Below are 20,401 nucleotides of genomic sequence, written 5' to 3'. Positions count from 1 at the left end.
AAGTCAATGCATGCATACATTTTAACGTTATTATTATTTTTTTTTTTTGAGTGAGCTTAAGGCGTAATAATATACGTAGTACAAACCTATAGTTATATTAGTACTTTTTGGTTAATTTTTGACTACCTGATTATGCGTTGAAATACTGTTATTAATTTATAGTTACCGCAACTACTCCATGTGAAAACAGTAATTTATTTACACAATATATTAAAGTTCTTAAACACGTATTTACCATAATACGATTGCATATAAATAATAATTAATTACTAATATAAAATATAAATATTTAAATTATAAAATTGGTAAATATGAGTTCTAGCGTTTGTTAGTTTTTTTTTATTACATAAAATTTTCCATCTCGAGTTAAGCTGCTATATTTCTAAAATACATTTAATTTTTTTATTAAATTAATATAAAATTGAATATGTATATGCTTAACTCGAGATGGAAAATGTTCTGTAATAAAAAAAAAAAAATTCTGAAACGCAAGAAATCTAATAAACAGATCATAATGAGTTTGGCCACAAAAACTCAACCAAATAAGAATTGTAGTCGAATTTTGATCATCAGAAAATTATAAGTAATAACGTTAATCGAAAAATACCAATACATTTATAAGCATTATAAATAGATAGCATGTATACTTATTTGCAAAAAAACGAGATGAACTGTATGAATACTATGAGTTGTTAAATTATTTTCTTATCTAGACACATAATACTATTATTTATTAATTCAATCAAATCTAAGTATAACAGTATTTATTATTCTGTCTTGTTTTAACATATTTTGATGAATAAATGATTAATTTGACTAACAAAACGTTATGATGGATCGAATAAATATTCTAAATATTTCATCATCATACATATTATAATGTATTAAATTGTTAAAAATTAAAGTATATTTTATAAGCAGAAAAAAATACTAAAATATTTGGTTATAATATGTTATTTCTTGTAGTTGCTGTATTATCAGAAATCTACAACTAATATCGCAAAAAAGAGTTTACTACGGCTTGAACAAGAAAGAAATTAATTAATGTAATGTGTAACCATCTCAATTATTTTATCGAACAAACTATTTTTTTTTTTAGTTTTATATTTAATGCATATGATATTATGCATAAGACATAAGCATATCAAATATTTGTTGTGATTTCATGACTTAAATATAACTGATTAAATTATTGTTTAGGTTTAACTTATACAGTTTGTGTAAAACCATTTCTAATCCAAAACATTATAACACTGTATAAAAAATAATTGGTATTACATTTCTGACAAATAGTTTGAGTGCGCATAATAATATGATTGAAAGACAAATACGGTGAATACTTACATCAAATTAAAACTGTAATTGGCACTTTTTTTTTTTTTTGGTGTTTTATTGTGAAAATTGACTACAATAATAATTACCATTATACTTAGTATTATTAAATTAAGGAGAAGCGTTTAAAAAAATAAAATAAAATAAAAAAAGTTGAAAAATTCGTAATTGAAAAGGTGTTTGTGTATAATAAAAATGTTTATCTTATAGTGCTGTTTCCGTCAGAGCAAACAGGTTAGTTTTTAATATTGTTTCATTTCCTCTTTTGTATTCACTGATACCTTTGTCCGACAAGAGAATTGAAAATAATAGCATTTTACGACAACAATACACTATGATTATATTTTAAGTGAGGGAGAGAAAAGAATACTTTGTAGTTATACATATCACATGATGTTGGAAATCTCGGATTTCCAACGAGTATTCTAATGCTTATTGACTTGTGAGATAATATTTAATATTGAACAATATAACTATTGTAAAAAAAAAACCCGTACTAATTCTTTCTATTTTAATAAATATTATTGTTTATTAACATTAAAAATTACTTAATACATTGTATAATATACACAATCTAATTAAATAATTACGATATATTTTCTATTAAATTATATAACTATATTTAATCATTGGTTACCATGTACCCGGTACCTATACTAATTATTATTTTTGAAACCGATAGAAACGAAAATCATTTGTATCATATATTTGTCGTATAAAATAATACTATGCTCGTAATATGTATCTGAAAATGAATTTGTTTTACATTTTAAAATATAATACCTACATTTAATAAATATTCTTTTTTTCAACCACAGAACCATTGCTCCGCTAAGTTTTAACTACATAAGTACCTACCTACTTTAAACTTTTGTCAACAATTTAAAACAATTGCTTAAATCTATTTACGTAATAGTATTATATTATATAATTGTTTAATATGACAAATATTCGTTAACATATATTTTTCAATGTTCTCCATGTATTAATTTGTATGATTTAAACTTTAGATTCTAAAGAGTTTTATTGACATTTTTAACTTTTATTTATTAATTATTAATTATATTTTTATGTTATTAAGCCATGAAGTTATAAAAATTAAAACAACTTCAAAAAAGTTTCTATAATTGAACATTCTCAGAACATTTTTAATTTCAGAACTTAATTATTATTATTTTTTAATTGAGTAAAAATTATCACAGATTCTTTACTATGCAATAATATTTACAAAGTATAAGATTATATTTTTTATCATTATTTATTTCTGATGAGCTATTAAGAAAAAAAGCGATTAACAATAATATATTTAAGAATAGTATATTTTGTTGGATAATAATATTATTATGGTATACTATAAAAAATATTTTTGTGATTAGGAGAAATACTAGATATCGACTTTCCAGTTGCTCTTTTGTGAACAGCTCGTGTTTAAAACGTTTAAAAAATATAAATAATTGTCAAATGCAATCTAAATTTTGAACTTTCGATTGTGATTATTATTTATTTTATAGATTTGTTTGTTTATACGTTTGTTTTGTCAACACTAAAACTGTTTAACTACGTTATGTACTAGTTCAAACGATGAAATAAAAAAATAAAATCTAACATTTCGCCGTTTTTAAAAAATTTACAATATCTAATAATATTGTTTTGAAGTTCTTAATAAAACAATTTTTTAACTTTTAGCATTTGGTTAGTAGTATTCACTATATCAACGATTAAAAATTACTGTTTTCTATTTCTAGAACTAAAAAACTCGGCAGTAAAAATTCATTCGGATAATACATAGTAATGGTAAATCAATAGTAATTATCACTTCACTTTAAATTTTTATGTTCATTTTTACTTTTAAAAGTCTTTGCTAAGTATTAAAGGTTATTGAACGTTTTTTCTAATATATTAGTAAAATTGTCATATTTAAAATCCACAAACATTTTACTTATATTTTAATAAATTCTGTTCAAACCATTATTTAATCAAAATATCGAGTTGTATATTTTTTCCATTACTAAAATATAATACACCTAGTATATCAAAACGATAAATCAATTAGTTTAAAATTATATTTATCTAAGGAAAAATGAAAATAAATGGAAATATTTTTGTCTTGCTGGTTATATTTAGATAAACTTATTATTTTATTGAAATGTATAGTTTATTCATTCAACTAGTTTCGTCCACAATATTATGAATAATCTAAATCAAAATAAAATAAAACATTATCATAAATTAATAGTTTATAACAATATAATGATATGTTTGATATGTTTTTATTTTTGTGATTATTAAAATCAGCTATGAGTATGAATAAACTATTTTTTTTTTTTTTTTTTTGAAACTATAATGTACTTAAAATATAGTTTATGTAATATTATTACTATTGTCTATTACCTTGTTCAAGAAGAAATCTCGTTGAATATTAAGGACATAAAATATCAAAACTTAATTTAAAAATTCTTAAAAATGTCCGTTTGTGAAACTATTATTAGACTATGCTCCTTATTTTTTTAAGTATCTATCAGTTTGTTTTTTCAGTTATTTAGCAGGATTATATCTAAGACGTAAATGATTCCATCGATTTTCACAAGATAAACGTTAGACAAATTATTTTATTTATTTCAGTACAAGAAAAACATGCTATATCTTCGATGAACTTGAATATATAAATATATTATATTGAAAAATTCAAAACATTAACTAGATAGGTATTGATTATGGTTATAAAATAAATATTATGCATCTTTTAGATAAACTGAAGGTTGCGTGGTCATATGGTGTCGATACGATTAATTTAGGCGTCGACTTAGAGCGATTTTAAATATTATCAATTGTACTTATTAAAACGTTGCAGACTTAACATGAAAATATGATTCTACACAAAAGTATTATATAAGGCACACTTTAATATTTGCTGCATAAACCCTATACTACCAGGTGACTCTGACTGGAATACTTAATAAGGTATCAGTGCACTGAATCTTTAAGATTCCCTGTCTACAAATAATTATTGTGATTTAAATATACAGGAGCTTCTTTTACTGGCAGTATATTAAATTATATGACTCGACCTGGCCGGATTTCAATATTAAATTTAATCGGAAAACTAAGGCATGGCGCCTATCAAGTCCGTGTTTTATTTTTTTCAAAACGGATTTTGTCCTGCTAATATACGAGTTTAATTTGTTTTTATTAACGTTAGGTAATATTATATTATAATATAACACGTAAATAATTTATTGGTTTTAATCTGCAGTATGTTAATGTCATCGTCTATAGTTTTAAAAAGGAATAATGCAATTATTCTAGAACAGTCGTGTTGTAGTTGTCTTCACTCGCTGTCAGCTACCACAGCTACTACAAACGTTCGGAGGGTTAACGAATTGAAAACTACTGTTTCGAATTCATACTATAATAATAGTGTACTATGCGATAATTTTAACACAACAGTAATTCTATTTGTACTTTTGCAGTTGTTTCAATTTAAAACCAAATTAAAGTGGAGTTTCAAAGTAAATAAGTATTGACACGCGTGCTACGAGTAATGCACATGCGCTGAGTGTGTACTTATTATAATAATACGCCATATATTATAATAATGCATTTATTTAGCCAATATTTCAACACAATTAGGTACCTACATTAAATGTAGTGTACAGTAGCCGTCTTAGCATAAATTATGCAAACTAAGTGAATTAATAATCGAAACACGTCCGATGTGTGAAACATGTCAATTAGAAATTGTTGGGTCACAGAATGATGGTAAGCTTTTGGCCTACGTCTTGAAACCGCCCCGCCCTTGGTCTTAGGCATTTAAAATTATTTGTACAACTCGTGTTGTAATGTAAAACGTTCACCAATCGACACGGGTTAGGTCATTGGTAATATTTACACATAATATGAATCAATTCAAAATTATACTGATACCATAATATTGCAGTTATATAATATGATATTAGTATGCTGCACATACAAATAAATTAAGTAGGTGTCTTAATTTAAAAATCAGTTTTTTCCTCACTCAATATTAAACCTAACATAATTTAAAATTAAATTATAATCATAGACATATTTAGGATTTTCAAACCTCTCCTAACCTAACCTAACCCATCTTGTCTGTTGAAAATTGTCGTTATCTAATAATATTTTTTTTAAATCAAATTAATAAGAAAGATTAAAAATTTAAAACTAAACACGTCTACATTATTTAATTATTAACATGGTATTTTATGTTAACAATAATTACTCTTTTTAAAATGTCAGGTATCTTCTACCTACTGTTATATTAATATTAAAATGACTAAGTTGTTATGTTATATTTTTTTTGTGAGCATTTAAACACATATTTTTTACAACATCATTAATTTCCAATCATTTGGCGGTGCAGACTCTATATTGTAGGGTGCTAAACTACTAGATGTTATAGGTACAGTAATTAGAACTTCACCACTTCAGTAGTTTTCGATAATAATAAAAAAAGTTTTAGATAATAATCCATATTTGGTTTAAGGAAACGCATAATGGAATTTGCCCCGCATAATAGGTTTACGTACATATCATATTACGTATAATTTTAACACGGATCTCACACTACATAATATTAGAAGTACGGAAACTAATTTAACTATGCTACGCGTATAATTCGCAGAACTAATTAAAATATTATTCAAAGGTTTTTGAAATATAACGATTTCACTATTCAAATTTACGTTCAACAACCTTTAGTACTGAGCAGAATTTTAAACGTAAAAATGAACACGGAAAATTATAACGAAGTAGCAATATAATGATTTTAATTATTAATATCAAGACGTAAAAGATACATAACACTCTTAAATTATTATTACTAAGTTGACTTTTTACTGGTGAGATTTTTTGCTTCTCGGTATATAAAACGGTAACTCTTTTAAAATTTCCCATCTCTAATATTTAAAATGTATACTAATTACTAAATTAGTATAAAAGAAAGTTTAACGATTAAACTTATGAAATAAATAAAGTTTCGAACAATGTTTGATATCATAAAATTGATAAAAACAAAACTGTGGCCAAATTACTTATCCTAAAACTGCAGATAAAATAGAATAAACTACTTATGGTTGTTTAATGTATATTTTTATTTTCTAAATTTCATCATTTAATTCCTATAATGATTTGAATCAATTAAATTATTTCTTCCAAGAAAAAAAATTTATCACATTTATGAAGAAAAAAAAATTTAAATATTTATGTTTATTTACGGCTCAGTAAGAAAAAATATATTATATAATTATTTGTATCATGATTAGTAAGTGCTCATAAATAATATATACTGTATCAATTTTAAGTACCGATCTACAGTTATTTATTTTTAAATTACAACATATTAAAATAATACGACTTTATCGAGCATGGTATTGCACGAGTAGGTAATTGACCTTTTAGAAAAGCTTTTCTCGATTTTTTTACACTCTAATATGAACTAAATTATTATGTAATAGAAACCACCCTTCAGAGTTTAAAATTGAAATTTTTTTTAATTTTTCTGTACTCAAAATGTGATGACAGGCATCCATAGGTATATAAAAAAAAAACAAAAACACATCATTGTAAAACCAGAACATGCATTACTCAGTTTAAAATGATGGAACAATATATCCGTAGTACCTAGTGGTTAAAATTGTAACCACTCAAGCCAGCTAAAGCCAGAATATTGTCTATTAATAACAAAACAATATTAGTTGTAATAATTCAAATCCAAATCAGTTCTTTTTTTTTATAACATTTTAAGCAAATATTGAATTACTTTTACTTATAATATTAAGCAACAATTATACATTTATTTTGTTGTTAATGTATTGTAAAATGTTTTATAGCGTCAAACGATTTCGAAATATTTCTGCCTAACTGTTTGATTCTAACCTACTATATTGAGATGGACCGCATCAATATCATATCATTATATTATGCTGGGACTTAAATTTTAATTTAGATACAAATTAAATAAGGAATAAAATAAATCGTACACAAAGTATGTTGATTTTGAGCACCCATCAAAAATAGAATGTCAAAATTATGAATAATAATTTATTACATAAAATATTATAGTAAAATGTACAAAAAACCGGCAAAAATGACACGAATCAGGAACAGGCGAACATACAGTTTTGCCAGAAAAGTATCCCACAAAGCAATTGTCAATGAGTACATTAGAAAAAGTATATTATACTCTTGCTGTTATAATTTATAAATATTATGAACGTAGCGACAGAATTATTTTTTCCTCGTCTCAAATTTACATATTTTCACTATTGTACATTCACGGATTATAATTAACTGCAAAACAGAAGTTTATTTTTTCACTACGTCATAAGTATCTGTATTTAAGGCACACGTACAATTGCTTTGAAATATACTTTTAATGCAAAACCATATTTATTTATAACATACATATTACACAAACTTAAAGTAAAAAAAAAAAACATTATTATTATTAAAATATAATAACCTAGGTACGTAATTTATATCGTCATTCCTTGTACTAAAACACAGCCTTTTTAGTTAATTTGCTATAGAGTATTGTCTTGGCTCGAGCTGTTATTTTTATATTCATTTATAATATATAACTCGTCTTTAAACCGATCGACTAAAGCTCGTCAAACCGAATATTATATTGGCTTAAAACACCAATAATATGTTATAATTATGATCTACTTACTTACGAATGTTTATAGACTATAAAGAATATTTGCCCACACTATGTAATAGGCAAATAAAGTAAAAAAAAAAAAAAATGTAATTTAAAAGACAATATTCTTATATATTATAAATTTAATATTATAAAAACATAAGTTAAGACTCGGCGTTTTTGTTCATCGATATTTAAAAGATTAAAATGATGTAGGTAATACATTTTTATAAAAATGTTCCATAATAGTTTAATATAATATACATTAGAATATATAATATTTTAATTATTAGTTGTTTACGCACGTGTGGTAAGGATCAACTATTATTAAATAGTATTAATAATAATAATGAATGTTACATCATTAAGAGTTACATTTTAGAGGATATTATCACGTGTCACGTTATCATTTGTTTCTATATTTGATCGAGATGGCTATGTCTCAGAATCTTACTTGGTATGACTATAAAATGTATGTACGAAATTATCTAAAGTCTACTAAATATAAAAAAAATAGTGGCATTTTAGCTGTGTGGGGACGATGGTTTAGAATCCGGTGGTGTAGTCCTTTCACTGGCAGTAGTTGTTGGTGAATTTTCTGGCCTCAACGAATCGTCCATTCTGTTTTCATCATCCTCGTCCTCAGTGTCTGCTCTGTAAATGCTTGTCTCGGCAGCCGAAGGAATAGTCGCCAAAAATCGAACACTCAATCTGTTAGGAGAACCGCCCACGACCAGCTCAGGGTCGTCTAAAACGGCCGGTTGGCGAGTCAGCCGAGGCTTTGGTTTGTGATCGCTACAACCTACGCTGGACCTGGAAGCCCTTGTGCTTACACTAGTGCTGGCCGTGTTGGCAGAACCCGAACTGTCATTTCTCGAGCTCGATAGATTTGAGTCTTGTGAAGTCTTCCTCGTCACAATCCACGAACTGGCACGTCTCTGTTTTGGATCAAGAAGTCTCAAGGGCACACCACAATGGTGATGATGGTGGTGGTGGTGGTGTTGTCTCCACGAATCCGATCTCGACGAACTGTAATTTTCACTAGAAGACATCGACGACGCACGTTTATGTTGTTTTTGCTGTATTTCAGCGATTTGGTAGGCGTACCGGTCGCTCCTCATGTACTGTCTGCCCGAATCAGACTCTCGCTGCAAACACGACATTATCCTTCTGAATTTGATGTTCAGCCAATCGTAGAACGTCTCTTCTGTTTTCACGGACTTGTCATCCAACAATTTAACGTTACAGCTGCACGGGGGATGTGGATAATTGTCTCGCGACGACCTATCAACTAGACTGTTGGTGTTGGCCGGCGTCTGCCTGTTACTGAAGTTGGAGCTGTGTCTACACCTTCCGATGCCTCTGGTCACTCTCGACTCTTCGATAGCTTTGCATATCATCACGCAGTCTTTCTTAAACTGCTTCGTCAGTATGGCGTACAGAAAAGGGTTGCAACACGAGTTCAACGGCAACACAAACACCGTGAACACTTTGGCCTGTTCCAGCGAGACGAGGTGAAAGCCACAAATAGCTGTCAACGATACGAATGCTATGGGGGCCCAGCACAGCAGATCGGTGAACACGAGCAACGCCATACGTTTAGCGATCCGCGAATCGTTGGAATTCCAGGCCTGGGAGCCTCTGATGGCGCAATACATTTTCAAGTAACATCCCATGAGTATGAAAAATGCCACGCCATTTATAAACATCAGAAATACTACGTACACCAAACTCCATGTGCCAGTGGTAGTCTCGAATGGCAGGCACGTGGCATACTTGCGGTAGTCCGAAACGCCGAACAGTGGCAACGCGGCCATCCCACCGGCGAAAATCCAACCACAAAGCATTATGTACGACGCGTGTTTAAGTGACAGGCGTTTGTTTAGATGCATGGCGTGCGTGATCGCGTAATTTCTTTCCAGTGTGATGACGGCCAGTGTGTACACCGAAAGTTCTGAACTTAACACTGCCAACATTCCAGCTATCTGACAACCTGCAGACATTTGCCAAGGTATCGCGAACACTTTAAACTCTCCCAAAGTGCCAGCGTCAACGACAGCTAATATACCTGTAAAATGATCATTATATGAACAAATCGGTTAGAAATCGATAGATAAATTGCATTATAGTGTTTGGACAGGTTTTTATATTATTTTAATACGGTACCTAAATAGAGGCCCATGAAGAAATCGGCTGCGGCCAAATTGCATACAAGAAACCTGGGCACGTCTATTTTACTTCTGGCAAATATTAACACGAATACCACAGTTCCGTTGCCCAACATGGCTAATAAGAACACTACCCATACTCCACATCTCAATGTCCACCAATCGAATAGATCTTGACATGGCAAGAATGGACCTATAGCAAAAAATTTAATTTAAATCTCCTATCGTTACCTTATTATATCACATAACTATGGATTAATATAAATATTTACCAGGAAGTGGTAAGCACTTAATTTTTGACGACATTACATCTTGTGACTTTCCTTCTAATTGTTGTTCTTCAAAATACTCTTCCATGTACGATGGTAAATTTCCGGGATACGTGAAGTCTGAACCAAATGAATCCCACAGATCATTGACTTGCGTCCCAAATTTTTTACTTAAATTTTCTGTAAAATTATAATGATTTTCAACTTTAAATTTATATTTATATAAAAATAAATGCATGAATAGTTTCATATAAATATATAATTTGCAGTTGACTAGATATTAACAAAAATGAGAATGAATTAATTAAATTTAATAATTATTTAAAAAGGGGGTGGATGACTTTTTTAGTATAACGCAAAATGTCATTTGCAGATGGCGAGCGTTTACTGAACAATAAATGCACAATTCTAAATATAAAAAATTAAATAACTCCAAAAGTTTTATTCTACAATACTTGAAAAAATCTCAAGTAGATAATAGTATTATTTCAATAGAATTTTTTATTTGACATTTTATTTGCTGTTATTGTAGCGAAAAAAAAAAAACAAGTCAGACACGGTACAGAGACTAAGTATTGATGCCACTCCCAGCTAACACTATTGGTACGTATTAAAGTTATGATTGCCTTAATATTTAAAAAAAATATATTATATTTATTGAATTAATATTGATGAAGTAATAATTTAAACGAACCATTAATTAAACATGGTTTTTATCAATGTGTTACATGAACGTTTATTACTTGATTATTGGTAAGATTACACATTACATGTCGAGTAGATTACTTAAATGGATGTATTAAATTATAATTCAATTATTTATCAATGGTATCTATACAAAAAAACAATTCTGAACGAAAATGATTTGTCAGCCATATTAATAAGTATACTTTTTTTTTTATATATACAGCTATAAAATTATTTTTTTTTACTATTAGTAATACAGCAGAATGATTAAATACAAAAATTTTACATTTATAAAGTACCAACCAGATCAAATTTTCTACCAGATTTCACCCTCAAAGTTAAAATTCATAGTATTCTACTTCCCTGAAAGGTGATGACAGGTAATATAAACCATCATCGTGAAATAAATATATTTATCGTTAAATCACTTAGAATCTTAATCATAACTACTAGGTATTTTACTAAGAGGATAATAATTTTATTAGAGAATGATTAGGCATGATATATTAAAAATGTCGGGTTATCGGTATTTAACTTACATGATATATATAACCTTATTTGTAAAATAAGTCAATAAGTATTGTTTTTTGTTTTCAAAAATAATATCCAATTATATTTTTTTTAGTATGAAGAATTGATGAACTGTTATAAAAATAAAAAAATTGTTAACTCTTTCAAAACCAATATATCATATTTTATCATCCGGTTAAATTCTTTATAATATAAAGTTTATACAATTGAGTTAATAAGGAACTAGTTAAACATAAATAAATTAAAATGCTTATCACAGTTTAAAGTTAATACAGTTTAAACTTTTGTCAAATTGAAAAATACCATATAATAATGATTTTGGAACAAGAATGAAAACACGTAGGAGTAAACCATATTTATATATGATAATCACGAATTAACAAAAAAGTTACTGTCCACATCATGAGAAAATTAAAAAAAATTTTTGGATTTTTTGCCAAATGTCTTTGTTTATTTAAAATAAACAAAATAACTTTATAATACCTATCATGTTAAATTAAAATCGAGGTATAATCAAACATAATTTCATTATTCAACAGACGATTTTCAGTTTTTAAGAATTGTAATATCAGCAATAATTATGTTAGTATATATTCAGTGAAAATCATTAAAATTATAATTTAGTTATTTAAATTAAATTTTTAAATATGATATTCAGGTAATAATATCTGTAAATTCAGGTTTGAAAACTCTAAGAACTAAATATAATAACTTTTTCCTTTTAAAAAAAAAAACTTTAAAAGTACGTGCTTGTATATTTATATAATACCAAATATACACAAAATACAAAATTACTATAAGAAACTAAAGTTTATATTATATTGAATATTAATATTGAAAATTCGGAGAATATTATAAATTATTTTGACGTTACGAAACATGATAACAAAATGTGTATTTCTGTTGTACTTCAACCGTGTACCTATATTAGATTTCACACGAATGTCAGTTATAAATTGCAATTCAATACGTCTCAATAACATATACATATTATTATCATTTTTATTATAATATGGATACTGAGCAGACATCAAAAAAAAAAAAAAAATCATGTAACAGTGTTATTTCTCACTCTTTGTATATATTAGCCACCTATAAATATTTATTTGTAAACGCCTTCTGCCAATGATTATTTTACAATATAAAAAAGTATTGATAATTAAGTTGTCTTTATTATTATTCAATATGAATAATTTTTAATGTAAATATTTTCATAACTAAGGAATATTAATATTGTTGTCTAAGCTCAGTATCATTAAAATTAATAATTATATTATTCATCTATTTAAAATAACATTACATACTATGTATTTAGAAAATATAAATTTTAAATATCACGAATATAGGTATTTATATTTATTGTATTGCCACTAGTTATCGTAACTAAATTTGAGTACGATGAGTGATACGTCAAGACATTAATTATCATTTAATAAATACATAAATATTAATAATGTGAAAAGTTGTTTTAATTCACAGTCAACTTAGAATGAAAGTATAAAATTGCAAAAAGGACGCTGGGCAAAAGATTTCGAAATCGATCAACGACCATTTTTTTCAATTTGATGATATCACAATTTGTATAACAAAAATGACAAAATACTTTAGAATTTCTGTATTGCAAAAGGTGTGACTTAATAAAGATTTATCTTTATATTTTCGAATATATAAGTAAAAGAATAATACAAGTAAACGAGTAAGTTAGATTAATGTAATTAATAAAGAATAATTAACTTATAATTATTTCTTCTTTTTTTTTAATATAGTTTATGGACTGTTTTATATTTTATAGTTAATTTTTTTATACGCTGTATTATGTTATTATGTTATATTAACTTTCCACCACTACCACAAGCAATTCATAGAGGTGGTTAATGTTTTTATTTTTTATTATACATTTTATACATCATCTTAAACTCTGTATATTTTCTCTATGTACAATAAAAATTTATATATATATATATATAAACGTATAATTCAATTATTTATAGAAAAATTATTTCATTTTAATTTAATATTTTATAGTATGACATTAGATACTATTACATAATATTATTTTGTGAAAATGCTTTTAATTTAAAACAATTGAATTTTATTTTATGTATTTTGTATTATTAAAAGTTTTTTTATAATGCACAATATAATAATTGTGTTTGTTTTTTTTTTCTCAGATTAATTTAATCACGAAGCTTTGTTCTGTAGATATATTTTTTTTTAAATATTTCGAATGAATACTGTTGTGTTTATACTAACGCAATTGAGGCCATATGTCAGACATGCTGGAGTTCCAGAGAGTCATGTCAAAATCGTTTTCGTTGGCTGGAAATATGACAGATTCGTGAAGACTCGTCTGGGAAGAGGGCGGTGAATCGTCGTCGGACTGGAGGGGCAAAAACGAACAACAATGGTAGGCATATGATAACACCAAAGATTGAATTCTGGGGAAATGTTCGGGAGACGGAAATTGTCTGAGGTTCGGGTTGTTAAACGTTTTCAAATGTAGCAATCTCTCCAGTCCTTTGGTAGGCAGATGTTCGAATACGTTTTTGCCCACGTTTCTGTAAATGTTTTTTTATTACTCATTTTCAAATACAATAAACGTAATTGATAGAAATAATTTTAATACGATATTTTATATCAGCGGATACGTACAAATCTTCCAGTTGGGTAAATGACAAAAACGTTTCGTCGTCAATACGGTCTATTTTGTTGGATTCCAGATCCCTGGATAAACAAAAATTTATTATAAATATTATTATTATTACGCCATCTGTGAGCACTATTCGTGGTCGAGATGTTCAACTAGCAACGTTTATTTCTGTTTTAAACGTGCCAGCGACATCTAGTGGTAGTGTAATCGTCGCACTTACAAGACTTTAAGCTGAACTAATCCATGAAAGGCGTCTCTGGGTATCGAAGTTATGTAATTATGACCAAGTAACAGGTCGTGGAGATGAGTCAGATTACGGAACAGCGATCCGTCCAATGACGCTATATGGTTATTTGCCAAATCTCTGCAAAATCAAATTCGAATAAATCTTATGCATTATGATTTGTGTGCAATATGATAATATGTTATAGCTATTACAACGAAACGAATAATCAACTTTAATTAGGCATTGCGTAATTTTACATTGAATATAGTTCGTCTTGATAACAAATTACAATAAATTATCCATTGTATTTTGATCGTGCATAATATTGTTACACACGATACATCACCCTCTTGAAATTATATTAATCATGAAAAATAAATAATGGTAATTTGTATTTTTTCAACCTATTTTGTCGAATGAATAACATTTAAATCGACAATAATATAATATAAAATATTTTATGAAAACGTCATTGTAAATACGTGTGAAAACAAAAATCAACTCACAGCACTCTGAGTTCTTTACACTTATTGAGATTCGGTATCCTAGATAATCTGTTCGATTTGACGTCACTAAAGTAACATACACGAAAATTCAATAAATTATAATATTATTGATTCGTTATTGCATTGCGCGGAGTAGTATCACTTACAGGCTTTTTAGTTTAGGACACGTGGTACACAACGTATCAGGTATCGAATAAATGCTCGCCCGGTCGATTCGGAGCACTTCGAGTGCCGACGTCCCGTTGAGATTCGGAAATTCGGTGAGTTCTCTGGCCTCTGACAATACTCTGGAACAGCGATAAAATTATTATTTTTATAATGATAAAACACAGCGTGGATAAATATAACACACTGGGACGTAAAAACGTGTTAAATTTTTAGAGCGGTTACACTCACAGTTTTCTTAATTTCGGCAGGGAAGCGAACGCATATGGGTGTACGCCAATCAAAGGGTTGCCTTTGAGCTCGAGCAACGCTAGACCTTGTGATCGTTGCAACACGCCTTCAGGCACAAACTTAATATTATTGCCAGACAACGACCTAAAACATATCGCAAATATATCAATATTGTCGTTATTTATTAATACCTCAGCACCGTATGCGATATTATGCACAGTATAATACTATAATATGTGATATACATATTATATAATATGTATAATACAATAATTCGTGTAATCCATACCCTATATTATGGATGATATAATAAGTTATGACAAACAAACGTTTACGTTTTATTACAAAAACTGTAAATAACACGTGTCCTGAAAAGATTTTTATGATACGAATTTTACCCCATACTAACAATATCGTATTATTTTAGTCATAAATTACCAGAAGATCTGAAATAATGTTTTGATAAGTCTTTCGGGAGGCTACCGCAACGGGGACAGGACCTTTTTGTTTCGAGTACAACACTTTTTATTTTATGCAACACTTTATTCTACAACAACTTAACCTAAGCCGTATATCATCTATTATATACGTTATACATTATCATGAAGTACAAAATTTATCTGAAGATAACTTGCGCAGTATAGTAAGACCGTCGTGCCATTCATTCATGTCTCGACTTTATGTTACCCGAAATACCTATAACAAATCCTAACACTATTCTTTTCAAATTTTCATAAAATCATGTTATTTATAAACGTCATATTATACTTACTCTGAGGACCTTATTTTCTACAGTGTTTTTTTTTTTTTCATTTCTCATTTTTTTTACTCTCCATAATAGTATTCTACATATCATAATATCTCTTTACGACTCTAGTGCACTAACCCACTTTACTTTTAATACACATTTCTTTTCTTCCCAATGTATGTACAATAATATGTTTATTTATATCTGTATGATATAGTATGATATACGTATCTGAAACGTTTCTAATATTTGTATTTATTTCGATGTATGTGTTATCTTTTGATATTTATTTTTTCTCTAATGTATATTTACATTTAATACGTATAAATCTATCCTGAGGATATTAGACATAGACATATCAAACTATTTTGTCGACATAGATGTAAATAAAATATAACTATAATCGATTTGAAATACATTATGTTTATACTTCAATGTAATTATTTAATTTAAAATGGTACATTACTAAATAAAAAACGCGAATAATGAATATCGGTACTCTATATTAATACTTCCATTTGATAAATACTATTTCTCGATTTTAATTAGATTATATAATAATTATCTGATTCGAATCTAAATAAATTAAAACTAGCACAATAGAAATATTGCAGACAAAAGTACTTTATTTTATACAAAAGACAAAACTCATTGTTATGCATATATATATTTAACAATTATATTACTCTATATTATTGTTATTATTTCATGATACCGTGTCATTAAAAATATTTACGCTGTTCACAAAATAGTTTTATTGTAGCAAGCTTATAAAGCACATCGTAAGCAATTTCATATTAGTTCGTTTATTATTTTTTGGAACGTATTCAAAGTTTATTCCAAAGATTAACAATAATTATTTATTAATTTTAGCTATAACCAAAACTATTGGACGTATTCCAAATAGTGAATTTATAAACATTCATAGATGTGTTATTAGTTTAGGTATATATTAACAATCGAACTAAAAAAATGTTTGTATAAATATGACATTAAAACAGTTTAAATACGTAATATCATTAATTGTATAGGTCTATATCTATTCATTTTTATATTCAAGATAACGAGTAAAGATGAGAAATAAATAATTTGTTTCGGTTTTATATTTTGGCAACATGAAAGATATTAAAAAATATATTATCTTTATATTAAATGGTATTTTTTAAATACATTACGTTATATAATAAATAAAAAAAAATTTCGGACCTCGAAGGTGTTGAAAAAGATAAAGCATTGGTGTTTCAAACGGTTTTACTCTCGGTTTTTAAGTGAAAAAACCGAGAAAAATTTATAATTCCATCGTTTGAAATAGCTAGTAAATCGTTAAAACTCTGTACAAAAGCTATTAAAAACTAAAAAATGTAGTATTAAATTATATGCGTTTAATTCATTTTTACGTCTCAAATAAATTTATAACTTTCAAGCACACCTATACATACATTCAAATTAAATTTATTGTACATAAAACTTATAGCTATAAAAATGAAAATGAAATTCTTAGATTAATATTATTACATTTTAATTTATATATATTAAAATATTAAAATATTTTTGAGTAAAAAATTATAACAATTTTAACGATAGCCAAATATTCTAAAGCTACAGAAAAACTATTTCTCGTTTATTTTATATTTATATACTATTATTACTATTTTCATGAACCTTATGAGATCTATGATTATTATTATTTTTTTTTTTTAATGTGTCGTAAATCTCTAACAGTATATGCATTTATAAGATTATAATTTCCATTATAAAAATAATATCATACGTAAAAATTCTGTTAGTCTTTAATTAAATAGCAATTTCCATTCAAATTGTGTTATTCATTCATTTAAATATACGAGTAGGTACACAAAATAAATATACACAAACATTTGAAACATGGTTTCCAGTATATGTCGTAAATGCGAATTGCACGGTACAGCGTATTTATTTTTATTTTTATAAATGGTTTTTGCGAATGAAAAAGTTTTCGAATAATTATGTCGTTGAAAGTGAAAAAAATACAGACAATTCTGAATTTAAAACACCAGACTATGGCGTGATGGGGAAAATTGCAGGGGAGGCGACCTTATAAACGAGGTGCAAAAACCGCAACCCAAGTGGACAAGTACCGTTGTGCCTCATATGCCAAAAACCGTCTAACACACTTCAATGAGTTAAAGGCGCGAGTTTAGTACATGTGTGCGCACGTATATATAAACGTGGTTTATACATATTATTTTATTATTTATTAAAAAATATTCGCAATGGTAATAATAATAATAATAATAATCATCTTACAGCTCCTGAAGAGATGTCAACTTGGCAAGAGCGACCGGGATCGTATCCAACTGATTGTCGTCGAGTTCCCTGGAAAATACACACGAGATTTTTAATACGCGTTACATACGCACGGTATTTTATATTATTATTATATATAATATATTGTATTATATAAACGGACGCGAAAAATGAGAAAAATGGAAGATGAAACGTATATAGTAATATACGTAATAATCCTTCGTCTCGTAAAATCCGATTTTATTGTTATTATATTACGACGACGGCTGAGATAAAATATCTCGCAACAATCATAAACGCCCTCCGATTTATTATGTGCAGCGTAAGACGGCGGCGGCGGTGGTGATGGTGACGTTTTCCACGAGAGGTCTTCGACCCAGCGCGAAAATAAATAATAATAATAAAAAGCGATACCGAAAGACAGACGACCGACGACAAGACGATTGCAACCCATTGACCCGGTCGGTTCGGTTAAATACGCCGTGAAATAAGCTTTCCCCCGGCGACGACGACGCGCCAGTATTGTGTATTTTAGGAACGGAAGAAACGTGTGTGTGTGATTTTACAAGGATTCAACGACGGCAAATTGACGAGGCTGATAAAAGTTTTTTTTTTTTTATCCATTTAATACGCCTGGTGAGTATAATGCGCCGACATCGATGAAGTGCTGTAATTATTATGATTATATGCTATACAACAAATTGCTTTTTTTTTGTCGTAGCGTATATGTGTGCAATTTATTTAGCTTAGTATCCCTAACTGATCCCGAACGGGGCGTAAATGTATTGATTTTAGAATTATGTATGTGTGTGTGTGTGTGTGTGTGTGTGTGTGTGTTTTTTTTTGTGTCTGTCTGTCATCAACTTTTGGAGCAGTGAAAATGTTTGGATTTCCAACTTCAATAATATATACGCTCCGATAGGAAATAAGTGTAACTAGTATCAACTTTGGATGGTCGAAAGTATAGAATTTTCAGTACTTTTCATGATAACCGCGAAAAACTAGGATTTTTAACCAAAAACCAGTTTTCGACAAAATGCGTTACCTTATAGTTTAAAAACGAACAGCAGCTGTAGATCTGCCTATACCTGCCTCTAACCGTGGTGGTCGTAATATTTTTGCATATCCCACGCTTAGCTTTACCGCCCGCCATAGTAATATAATGTAACACGGGTTCGTCGCAAGTGTCGCGCTGTGTTTATATTTTTTATTTTTACTGTCCTCCACGTGAAAACCAATGAAATAAAAGGCGGAGTTTTTTCGGTTTTATTATCACTCCAGACGACGATTTGAAACGATTAATCCCCGGAGGGTGTATCTAGCAAATGTTTTTTCTGCTCTCGAGAACTTCGGCGTTGTGCGTTATTTGGCTTTCCGGGAAAATGAACCGGAAAGCAGTCAGCGGAAAATCAAAATTATTTTGGCCCACTTAACAACGACTACACAAAAAGTAATACCCAGCCAACTGACCACCACTGACACCACACCACCGCCGCCGCCGCCGTCGCCATTAACAACGACGCCACCGCCGCCGCCGTCGCCGAGCTCACTGCTCGATATCGCTATCTAACAGTACAATAAAAACAATAATTATTTCAAAGTGCCTCCGGATTTTTTTTTTTTTTTTAGATAAGATAAAAATGATAGTAAACAATTTGTACAAAACGGTCTTGATAAAATAAATCGATTGTAATTAAAGGTGTAGAACGTAGGGATTTTACATTACCCAACGTTAATTGTTGTATAAATTTAGGCACCGTATTAATTTAATTCAATGGGTTTTCAGTAAAATATACTACGAGTATACAAAAGGTGTCGACGTAAATTATGCATACAAGAAATTACTGTTATTGTATAAAGGTTTCAATATATATATATATATATATATTTTTTTTATTATTATTATGCCTTTTTTTTTCTGTAAAAAGTGATATACAA

The 20,401-nt window shown here is 28.3% G+C and overlaps 1 protein-coding gene across 1 annotated transcript in view; it reads right to left on the bottom strand.

Moving 5' to 3' along the window:
* Positions 1-7,340: 7,340 nt before the first annotated feature.
* The window catches only part of LOC132924477 (leucine-rich repeat-containing G-protein coupled receptor 5), an 82,971-nt gene continuing 69,910 nt past the window's right edge, over positions 7,341-20,401 (bottom strand). Inside the window, exons 9-18 of the mRNA XM_060988827.1 lie at positions 18,464-18,532; positions 15,430-15,573; positions 15,180-15,320; positions 15,034-15,099; positions 14,522-14,665; positions 14,304-14,375; positions 13,905-14,209; positions 10,437-10,613; positions 10,163-10,357; positions 7,341-10,064 (exon numbers count right to left, since the gene is read on the bottom strand). Coding sequence (XP_060844810.1) covers positions 8,521-10,064; positions 10,163-10,357; positions 10,437-10,613; positions 13,905-14,209; positions 14,304-14,375; positions 14,522-14,665; positions 15,034-15,099; positions 15,180-15,320; positions 15,430-15,573; positions 18,464-18,532 — 2,857 coding nt within the window. The 3' untranslated portion in view covers positions 7,341-8,520. The remainder of the gene's footprint in view (positions 10,065-10,162; positions 10,358-10,436; positions 10,614-13,904; positions 14,210-14,303; positions 14,376-14,521; positions 14,666-15,033; positions 15,100-15,179; positions 15,321-15,429; positions 15,574-18,463; positions 18,533-20,401) is intronic.

The sequence above is a fragment of the Rhopalosiphum padi genome, chromosome 1 (assembly GCF_020882245.1).
Source record: "Rhopalosiphum padi isolate XX-2018 chromosome 1, ASM2088224v1, whole genome shotgun sequence".
NCBI lineage: Eukaryota > Metazoa > Arthropoda > Insecta > Hemiptera > Aphididae > Rhopalosiphum > Rhopalosiphum padi.
This window is presented reverse-complemented; position numbering and strand designations above follow the sequence as displayed.